General features: G+C 39.8%; 1 protein-coding gene across 5 annotated transcripts in view; it reads right to left on the bottom strand.

The window, feature by feature from the left end:
• Nucleotides 1-2038: 2038 nt before the first annotated feature.
• The window catches only part of VEZT (vezatin, adherens junctions transmembrane protein), a 71979-nt gene continuing 62372 nt past the window's right edge, over nt 2039-11645 (bottom strand). For all 5 annotated transcript variants that reach the window (XM_088454575.1, XM_088454576.1, XM_088454578.1 and 2 more), the window contains exons 7-12: nt 11213-11360; nt 10625-10956; nt 8054-8247; nt 5411-5511; nt 5076-5283; nt 2039-3155 (exon numbers count right to left, since the gene is read on the bottom strand). In XM_088454575.1, coding sequence (XP_088310701.1) covers nt 2635-3155; nt 5076-5283; nt 5411-5511; nt 8054-8247; nt 10625-10956; nt 11213-11360 — 1504 coding nt within the window. In that variant the 3' untranslated portion in view covers nt 2039-2634. The remainder of the gene's footprint in view (nt 3156-5075; nt 5284-5410; nt 5512-8053; nt 8248-10624; nt 10957-11212; nt 11361-11645) is intronic.

Genomic DNA, 11645 nt, shown 5'->3' with positions numbered 1-11645 from the left:
ACAAAAACTACTGATGTAATAGACTGAGAGTGAACTTGTCTGCTTATATACAATTATGCAGTGTATTTAACTTTAAATGTGAAATTAAAATATGCCAAATAATTTAATATACATTGTAAAATGTAAATAATGGGGACTATAAAAAAAGAATAAAACAAACGCAGTTCAAAGTCAAGGTATACTTTAAGTTGTGTTTCCCAAAGCGAAGTTGGTCAAAGTCAATTTCTCCTCTGTACCACAGACATATCTTCCGGGATGATCCTATGCTATGTGCATCCCGTCACAAGATTACAATACAGATGCCTACGCTTGATGCCTAGAAATACAGAAGCCTTCTATATATTCTGCTTACAAATGGGCCCCAAACTGTACCCCATATTGAATAAATGGTCTAACCAGAGACTCAAAAAGTAGTTTAAGTATGTTTCTCCTGCAGCTCTCTCTCTTGTATACATGCCAAGCACTACTCCGCAGAAACAGCCACACAAAGCATATGTTGTTTTAAAAGATGAATAATGTCTCACAATAATGTCCCTTTAAGTTAAAGCATATGAGTGACAGTTGAAACAATGAATGGTTTGGGGCAGTACGGATGGTGTAGGTTAGCATTGCAGCCTCACAGCCCTGAGGTCTTGGGTTCAATTCCCACCAACGCCCCAATTGTTTGGATTTTGTCCTTCCTCCCCATGTTTGTATGTGTTTCCTCTCACAAGCAGGGGCATATCTATAATGGGTGCAGGGTGAGCGGTGCACACGGGCCCCTGGGTCCAGGGGGGCCCACACTGCACACCTATACTTACCTCTCCAAAGTCCCACGTCAGCTGTAGCAGCGCTGCAAAAACGCCTGGAAAATGGCCGCCGCAGCCATTTTCCCGGAATTTTGCATATATGCAGTGGGGAAATTGCTGTGAAAATGGCAGTAGACTCTGGGCACAGACTAGTACCCAGAGTCTACTGCTGCAATCAGTGCACTGCTGGCCACCAGGTAGAGAGGAGGGGGCCCTGGACGGGGAATGCACACGGGCCCCCTGCTCTCTTAAAACGCCTCTGCTCACAAGCCATAAACATACTGATGGGTTAATAGGATTCGGACAATAAAATTAACCCTAGTGTGTGTGCATGTGGTATGGAATATAAGGGAAGATGTACTAAGCTTTGGTGGGAGATAAAGTACCAACCAATCAGCTCCTGTCACTTTACAGGCTATGTTTGAAAAATTAAAGTAATGCTGGGTACACACTGGCAGATGGGATGCGGTCAATATCCCGACCGTGGGAATTCCGTCCGTCAGAATGCCATTGCCGGCATCCCGACCGCTGCAATCCCGAGGTAAGTAGCAGGGTTAGCGTTAGGCACTAGGGGGTGGGTTAAGCACTAAGGGGGGAAGTTTAGGTTTAGGTTGCGGGAGGTTAGTTTTAGGCACTAAGGTAGGAGGCTAGGGTGGGATAGGATAGCGACCGACAGGTGTCGGTATCCTAACCCCGACGGGATTCTGACCGCCAGGATCCCGTACCCATCCCCTGGCAGTTATATTAGCCAATCAATTGAACGGCCAATATATATTGTGGGTGTGTTGGCCAGTGTGTACCAGGGACATCTGGGGGACACTGTTTTTTTGTTTAGTATGACCCCTCCCTTTCATGTACTTGAAGAGTATTGCCAAATTGATTTGAGCAGTTTCCACTTTGTTAGGTTTTGCGAGGCATAGGTGGAACCAGCATTTGGAGGGCATGCTGGTTCATGTAGTGCTAATTGGAGGCCCCAGGGGTGACTCCCAGTCGATCTGCAGATATATCTGTTAGGTGTGTACCCATCTGATTAGTTGGTACTTTGTCTCTCTCGACTTTATCGCTCTCCAAGGCTTAGTATCTTCCACATAGAGTGTAAGCTCTACTGGATCACGGCCCGAATGGCAAAATATTCTCTGTAAAGCGCTGTGGAATAGGTGTGCACTATATACATAACTTAATGAATAATAATGCAAAACTATTAATGTTAAATTAGATAGTAAGTAGCTTTCCAGAAGTTACTTGTTTTTTTCTTTTTATTAAAAAATGCCATTCTAAGCTTAGGTAACTGGAATATTGTAACAAATATAATCACAAAGGAACAACATGATTAGCCTGTGCACACTGGACAATACAGCCAAGGTGGCACGGATACCACACAGAGTGTTTGTATTTCTAAAACAATGGATGAGTTTGTCTAGAAAGCAATACAAACTGAAGAGGACACAAAATTAACATTTGGAAACAAAACAAAAATGTTTGAATAAATAACCTTAAATATTAAAATAACCAAAAAGATAATTAGGCAGTCACATTGGTTTGTACAAGTACAACAGACTGTAGATCTCGGTAACTAAATCGGTGAGGAATATTACGCTTTCTCCAGGTATTGTGCTGTTCTGAACAGCTGTTACCAGGACTGTGTAAGACACTAACTGCATTACATGGAGGAGAGTCAGTGAGACACTGCAGAGTTTTATGCAAATCTTTCCAGGCACAGAGGATGTTAAATCAATGTAAATAAGGAGTAAATGTGTATCCTAGTTTGCCCTTACATAATGGGCAGAGTTTCTGGCTTAGCTTTCAACATGAGTTCAATGGCTTGTCCTGCCTTCACCCAAATGGGTTATTCTTTATGGTCTGAACATTTGTCTTCATTTCCTTCATCTCCCACAAGATTATCAGCACTCTCCATCTCATCCTCATCATTGTTCCATTCGTCTCCAAAAGTCTGTTCTTGCAAGAATGTGAAGGTGAGAGATCGGGCAGCCACTTGTGCGGCTACTCCAGAGGCAAAGTGTAAATCTGATGACTGATGGATCCGAGCAAGCCTCTCTTTTATAGAGGCAGGTAACACAGTCCTAGGTGCAGCACAATGGGCTTCCACCTTCTCCTTACTACTAGCTGGTACAGGCTTTTCCAGCAGACGAAATGATTCCATTTCACATTGAATATGATCACTAACAGGCAAGTATGGCGTCTCATGAGGGATGGCTTCTTTATGAATGGGTTCAGTTCCATTTACTTCCTTTGAGATTCCTCCATGAAAGCTCTGTGCCTTGCTATCATATGGGAAATCAGGATCTGGGACTGGAGGTGAGTCGGGAATATCCATCGCCTCATCATGTGACAAAGGTTTAAGTACAGCTTAGGAAAGAACACAGAGAACACATTTATGACATAATTGTATAACTTTGATTATACAAACTAGGAAGCAAGTCTCAAAAAGTAAAAGTTACCATTCCTCTCAATGAAAAGTACATCTCAAAATTAGACATTATTACATGTAAAACTAGAATTAGAATAGGAATAATAGTTATCTCTCAAAACGAGCTTGGTGTACAAAGGTCTAGACAAACCAGTACACCTTACACGAGTGCTTCTTAGGAAGTACTCGTGTTACAAAAGAAATGATACAAGAATAAAACAAGGCATTAGGCCAGTGTTTCCCAACTCCAGTCCTCAGGGATCACTAACAGAGATTTACAGATGTCCTCAGTATCACAAGTAAAATAACACAACCTGTGGCTCTTTTTCAAATGTCTTTGCCAGTAATGACTGCACCTGTGCACCCACTAGGAGATCTGGAAAACATGCATTGTTAGGGGTTCCCGAGGACTGGAGTTAGGAAACACTGCATTAGGCTATCAATGCTGGCGATCTACAGTATGTCATGCTGTATATACTGTGCAACACAGGCAGTATGGACATAAGGGGTAGGATAGTGACTGCAGACATCATGTTCTTGCAGACACTGCTGTGTCACAGAGTTCATTGCTCTCCTTGTTGACAAATGATAGCTAATAACTCAGTGGTATTGTAACCCTCACCCTCTTATAACTTTTCAAACAGCTTTATCACCATGATGATAATGTTGTTGATAGCTCAGAGTCTATAGATAAACTAAAGTATAAAGAAATCAAGGTATGCCACCAAGTGAGACCGACTGCTGTGCAGAGAGAACATCATGAGATTCACAATAAAATTAAAACATTGATTATAGACCATTTATGTATATTTGTAATGACTGTCTCCTTAAATTTCACCATATCCATGTTTCACTGTAATACATGACAAGTGCTTGGTTAAATGAACACGGAACCTTAAAAAGCATAAGTTCCCTTGCACAGCATGGCTGCTATTTATAAATATATAAGGAAAATATCCCATACTGTTCCCAGATTTCAGATATTTAACATTTCCAGTAGCTATGCAGCATAATAAAGGCTGCTGTTCTCCATTATACATCTTTTGAAGTAGAAGGTGTTGAATAAAAAGTAGCTAAGAGGCTAAAGGCGCATATCCACTACACAATATAAATGGACGATTGAACCATTAAGACATAGTTATCGTTCATTAATCGTGCAGTGAATATGCCGGCAACTACCAGTGATGCGCGCTCCCGCTGGTCATTGTCGGCATCAGTCATCGCCTGAACATACTGCCCAACCTGACGATATCATCAGGTTGTGCACGTTTGGGGATGAGGGAGGGTGCCTGCACTGAGCGACGTATCGTTCAGTGTGGGCACAATATCCACTGCACAGTATAAAGAATGATTGCATGATAATGATGTCGTTATCGTTCAGTCGTTCATTAGTCGTGTAGTGGATATGCACCTTAACTGAAGTATGCTGTAATGGGATTATAGACCGGAAGACTCCTTTATGAAGGACAATATCTACCTATCACCAGTGTACTATATTCTAATGAGCATGGGAAACTTTCAAATACAGTATAATTGTATTTTACACAATCAGTAACTCTTTTATACAAGTCAAATTGTATTTTCCATTTGCTGGCCCTTTGAATGGACTGACCAGTTATTTGCTGTAATCTGTTTGTCTGGGTGAAGAACAAGTTGCGACAGTCCACATGTAATGTGAACCATTAATTCAGACATCAGCCATTCATATACTCCTGCCAGCTATAATCAGTTACTATAATCTGCACACAGAGAAAAAACTCAGAATGGAGTTATTCCTCGCAAATTGTTACAGAACTAAATGCACCACATCTGTCAGTAAATAGCAAGGTAAGATATTATTTTAGCATCTTACTACACACCATGATCACTAAACAGCAGCTGCTTCCATTTTTGTCTTTCCGCTTCGGATGCCTTTAAACCTAGGACAGCCTTTAGCTCTTGCAGTACCCTCTTAGACTCCTCCCTCTCGTACTTCTGCCTCTCCCTCTCCTCTGGAGAAAATAAATATATATCATCCCTGCTGAAGTCATCATCTAGAGCAATATCTTCAACATAGGCCTCTAGTTCCTGAAAAACAAGAGGTGGTATTTCAATGGCAGGTCTACAGTACTTTGTTCAAGTAGTGCTGAAGAGACCCTGCTACTTGTCATGTGTAGTAAACACCAGTCTGCTGGTGCTGGTGGCCATGGATTACCTGCTCTTCCGGGACTGGATCTTTGTCTTCAATTCGCAGCGCAGGAGGTACAGTGGGCACCACAGGCCAATGTACATTTTCACAAGGAACGGTAGTTGTATCTAGGCGAGGACAGGAAAGAATACATAGATCACCGGAAGTATCTACATATGCATGGGAGAACATCAACAGTCTTTTTTAAATAATTTTAAAATAATATTAGCACATGCTGTAGCTGATGTATTGTGTAATTTCTTCAACAAAGTGAAGAGTGGGAAAGGCCAGGTCAAATAGTTTATAAAAATGCTTTGCAAACAGCAATGTGTTGTAACCAACAGCAACCAAGCGCACACCTCTTTATTAGTTTTGTGCTAGATTTTCTAATAAATGATAATGTCCATTAACAAATGTAGATTGATTGTGGCAGTGTAATTGCAGACTGTAATTAATTAAACCTGGCTAAGCTTTGATGTGGATGTACTGCAGCCCTGCAGCCTCAGCAAAGATCAAGGCTCTTGATAATAAAAAACACATATTAATACGGAAGCTTCCTTCAAATTCCAGACTTCTTATGCTAACCTACATAGGGAGATGTTCCTGCAAATTCCAGACTTCTTATGCTAACCTACATAGGGAGATGTTCCTGCAAATTCCAGACTTCTTATGCTAACCTACATAGGGAGATGCTCCTGCAAATTCCAGACTTCTTATGCTAACCTACATAGGGAGATGTTCCTGCAAATTCCAGACTTCTTATGCTAACCTACATAGGGAGATGCTCCTGCAAATTCCAGACTTCTTATGCTAACCTACATAGGGAGATGTTCCTGCAAATTCCAGACTTCTTATGCTAACCTACATAGGGAGATGTTCCTGCAAATTCCAGACTTCTTATGCTAACCTACATAGGGAGATGTTCCTGCAAATTCCAGACTTCTTATGCTAACCTACATAGGGAGATGTTCCTGCAAATTCCAGACTTCTTATGCTAACCTACATAGGGAGATGTTCCTGCAAATTCCAGACTTCTTATGCTAACCTACATAGGGAGATGCTCCTGCAAATTCCAGACTTCTTATGCTAACCTACATAGGGAGATGTTCCTGCAAATTCCAGACTTCTTATGCTAACCTACATAGGGAGATGTGAATCATGTTGCATCATTGGAGATAGCAACCGTTATAGGTCCAATATTCTCCCATATGATACATTTATAGATAAAGGTCTAAATTTGAGATCTGGTATCTGAGTCATAGGACAATGTGATTCTTTGTGGTTTTTCTTTTTTTATATTACTTTATATGAAAATAATATTAAAATAATGCAATCTGACAGTGCAACTCAGGATAACAGTCAGGATGGGACAGTCCATGAGGCTCGGAAAAGGTTGTTCTGGTTGGGGCAATAATCACTTGCCATTTTGGAGAAATACAGATTTTCGGAAAGAGATTATAGATAGCATTAGATTACTAAAGTAGCTAATCTGGGAACAACTGAGCAATGCATAACACACACATATGGGTTTTGGATAAAATATGTCCACAGTTACTTTTGGCTTTTCATTTAGAATACAATGAGATATATAAAAATTTTAAAAACTCAACGTATCACTACTAGAATAGATAAAGAACAGGGAGGGATTGTTGAGGACAGCTTTTGTTTTACTTCTAAAAGGGCTCCCACAATTGGGAACTTGCTGTCTCTTAGTGAATTTATGAGAACAAAAACTGGCACTCACACTTGGCCCAAAACCAGGGGGAAAGTGGTCATGTGACACCGACAGATTTTTTTTAATTGTTCTTTCGTAAAACAATCACCCTCTTTGGAAAGTTTAATACAGGAGAGTGTATAGAAGTGATACATGGGGAGTGTTTATTTCAGGCCTAGCAAATGCGTTATTCAATATATACATCAAACCACTCAATGAACCAAAGAACTTGAAGGAACGCATTTTGAACATGAGAAAAAAGAATGGGAATGTAACTAACTAGCCAGGTTACCTTGAAACATAAAGGGGAACTACCTTGGATTAGAATTCACGTTCCAGAAAAAAAATAAAAAAGTGGAAACATCAAAATTGCTCTCTAAACAATATTTTGTGGGCTCATTCAAGTGCTCACAATTTACATTATGATATTGATGTATCCCTGCTTATTAATTAATAAAACGTGTTTCTGTGTCTAGTATACAAGATATTTATTGCCCTCTAGCCATGCCCATTTGTTCTTAATTGGTAACTTTCCTCCGGTTTTCTGCCCAACAAGGAGTACGACGCTTTGCTTATGTGCTTATTAGCTAGCTATAGCATTATGCGTCTCCAAACTGAGTCCAGTGCTTGATAGCTAACTGATTATCAGGCATTGTGGTCAGAAGATGAAAGCTATCTTACTTATACAGTCATCCTCCAACAGCACTATAATAATGCCTCATCCAATTTGGCCAACTTCATGCCTGTTTAGGCTGATCACAAATCCTGAAGCTCGGCATGAGCTGATTGACAAATGTAGCAGTCCTGATAGAAGTATCCAGGCCCATTTTGTATTTACCCATGTAATCTGCAATCTAGATGTTGCAGGAGGCTTTTAGTATCACGTATTTAATAGATGAGGATGCTGAGTACAATTACATAGCAAATACAACTCCAAAAAGAGAGGTGTGTGATACCTTTGTTTGTCTGAGGTCTTCGAACCAATCTTTCTACCTGGCACAAAGCCTCCTCCCAACATGTGTTACTGGCCTGTACATGTGGCTGTATCAGCTTTAGCTTTTCTTCAATGATAAAGGATGCTTCAGCAGTCACAACTTGGGTCTCCTTACACGTGGAAAGTTTTTCCAGCTCATCCTCGAGTATAATCACTCTGGGGAAAAAAAAGAGAAATTATTTATACTACATACTACTATAAATACATACACATACTACACAGCTCTAGTTAGTGCCTCTTTTTTCAGGTTAAAATACAAATTCAGTTTTGTGTATAAAAAATCTGCAGTGTTAAAATGCTGATACACACCGTGATTTCATGGTACTTTGTTATTTAAAGGCCTCCCTGCACCTTTACTTTAGCCGTCATTCTAGTTGTGATTATCACTGGGCCCGATTCAGAGTTGGAAATAGAGTAAGATAGAGCAAGTAATTGTGTACCTGATCAAACCATGTTGCAATGCAAGATATGCCTGATCCCCATTCCTAATCTACAGATAGGCCTGATCCCAATTCCTGTTCTCCATATAAGCCTGATCCCTATTCCTGATTTCCAGATAAGCCTGATCTCCATTCCTGATTCCCAGATAAGCCTGATCCCCACATAGACTTGATCCCCTTTCCTGATCTCCAGATAAGCCTGATCCCCATACCTGATCTCTAGATAAATCTGAACCCCATTCCTGATCTCCCGATAAGCCTGATATCCATTCCTGATCTCCAAATAATCCTGATCTCCATACCTGATCTCTAAATAAACATGATCCCCATCCTTGATCTCCAGATAAGCCTGATCCCCATTCATGATATCCAGATAAGCCTGATTCCCATTCCTGATCTGCCGAGAAGTCTGGTTGTGTCAGACCATTGAAAAGGACATGAGTACTGCAACCTCCACTAATAAGAGGATCTAGTAAACATTAACTAAGATACAAATGCTATCTCGGCTAACTGGATAATGTTGTGCACTCTCTCTCTTATTTATGTGGTGTCTACATACTAATAACGCTTTACAGAGAATATGTAACCATTCTCACCCATCACTGCTCCAATGAAATTTACAATCTATATTCCATATTACACTGATAAAGAAGCCAACTGACCTACTAGTATATATTTTTAGTGTGGGAGGAAACCAGAACACCCAGAGAAATTCCATGCAAACAAAGGGAGAACATAAAAACTTGAGACAGCCAGAACTGAAACCATAATCCCAGTTCTTTAAAACAACAATGCTAATCACTGTGCCACTGTGAGGAATTTTAAGTTTCTACAGCTTTTCCCTCATTTCAGGAGCTTAAATAATTAAGGGTGATATTTAGAAACCCACATCTGAAAAAGGACCTCCTTTATCGTTGTGGGGAGGGTGTGTTCCACAAGGCAGGGCCAGACGCTGGCTAGTATATGCATAGTGAGTGTGTTGGAGCCTCCGTAGTATGGGCCCGATTCATTACGGATCGCTGTTGCAATTTTGCACGCAAGTCTACTGCGAAAATATGCTAATGACTGCAATCGCAAAGCTATTATAGAGACACCCAAAGGCAGCATAGAGACGCCCACTACTACTAAGATATTGCTGGCTTTATGGGGAATGCTGGGATAAGAGCTTATACACATTTATAAAATAGGCAAATAATTCAGAGCAGTAATAACTTGATAATGTATTGTATCATCTATTTTCTTAGAATACATAAGAATATAAATGCAGCTCCACATCTGCATACAGCTTTCTTGAAGTAGTTTTGGTTATGTGAGGTGTTTATATGCATCTAAGCTTATATGGTTATCTATTTGCACTATATAAATTTATAGCAGATTGTCTGTGTAAGTGGCTGGAAGATAATAATATGTACCGTATATATGATTATAAGTCCCATGTTTAGGATATTTGCTATAGTGTGCCTGTGGACAACACACAGTTATACATACATCACACAACAGGTTAATTCAGAGCAGAAAAGGACCATATTCTCTGCAAGCTGGAAAGTGACTTTGTGAGTGGTTAATATATACTATATTATCTATTGAACTGTTCTGTAGTATAAGCATGCTGTGTAAGGGTTTATAAGATCCTAAATACCTCTTATAGACTTATTTTAGTGATAATAAAATATGATTATATGGTTTGTCTTTACTAAAAATGCTTTGTGGTTAAGGTGGTAACAGATTTGTATTCAAATAGTGATGGACATATAATGGTATTTGCCAAGAGATCTGCAATATCTGAGAAGATTGCATTGAAAGATACCTCTGAGATGTACTCACAAGCGCCATATTATTCAATTTATTTTTAAATACTGGAAGATACGCAACTTGCATAATACCCAATAATATAGAAATACATTAAGCACTTTAACTGCCTACTGGAGTTCTTGTATGAGCTGCAAATCCCACAGATAAAATATTATCAGTTTTACCAAAACCTTTCTCCTGATAGGTGAATGCATCCTATGTAGCTTATTAATTAACACGGTGTAAAGAATGTCCCGGTATACTACTATCCTGGTAGGCTTCATACCTGCAGATACACTTACTCATTAAGCAGTGCCTTCAAGTGTAGTTGCAGACTGCGTACAGCGCCATGAAGGTTGTTCAGCTCCCCAGTTTCCCGTTTCCTCCTATTAGTATGCTCAGTGCCGGACTGGTGTTGAGTTTCAAAATAACGATAAAACTCATAGCTGCGCTTCAGTTCGGTTAAGCAGGAAGCTTGAGTATGAGGTAGATCCTGTGCCACGTCACACCAAACGTAATGTGGAAGCAGCTCTGGGCTAGTGAGTGAACCTTGGCAGGCATTCTCAGGAGACAGGAGTAGGGCTAAGCGTCGGAAAAACTCGGAACTCTGCCCTATCCACAACTGAAATAAAACCTGTCAATAGATAGACAATCCAAAAAAATAATTCATAAAACATGCTTTCTAAAGAGAAGGATAAATATTTCCATAAATCTTTATGTACATATTGGGTATGCATTACAGTATTTTTTTTTATTGGGGAGCCTAAATATTTTTCTACAGGGAGCTAAAAAGGGAGAAAAACAACAAAAACAAACAAACAAAAAAGGAACAGATATTTGCGTTTCATGTAAAATGTCAAATATATAAATGCATTTCGCACATTGCTTACTTTTAAAGCAGGGAGGCTAAAGCCATCTGTCAGATTGTGGGCGTCCTCCTCAGACACCTGCTCTTCACTTAATCCAAGACCCAAGTCTTTCAAAGGAACAACGCAGATGTAGTTAGTTACATTGTCTATCTCACAGTTTAATGGATAAGTTTAGTCACTGTTAAGGAAAATCAAAGCAGTGGCAAAGGGGCATATTTAAAGTAAACACTACAGCCCACCAAGAACCTCAGCAATCTAGTCCAATTTGAAATATGTGATACTTATCCCTATGTATCAAATGCCTATTTCCCTATAGATTGTGAGCAGGGCTCTCTTACCTCTTTGTATGTAATGTTACCATCCTGTCTTGTTTTATTGCTGTTTTGTCCATAATTGTAATATCCTGTAATATGCTGTTAATTACTTAACACAATGTTAGAGGCATAGTAATTTA

This window comes from Taudactylus pleione, unplaced genomic scaffold (assembly GCF_031769625.1).
Source record: "Taudactylus pleione unplaced genomic scaffold, aTauple2 ptg000040l, whole genome shotgun sequence".
NCBI classification, from domain to species: Eukaryota; Metazoa; Chordata; class Amphibia; order Anura; family Myobatrachidae; genus Taudactylus; species Taudactylus pleione.
The sequence above is the reverse complement of the archived record's forward strand: the minus strand, read 5'-3'. Positions and strand labels throughout refer to the sequence as shown.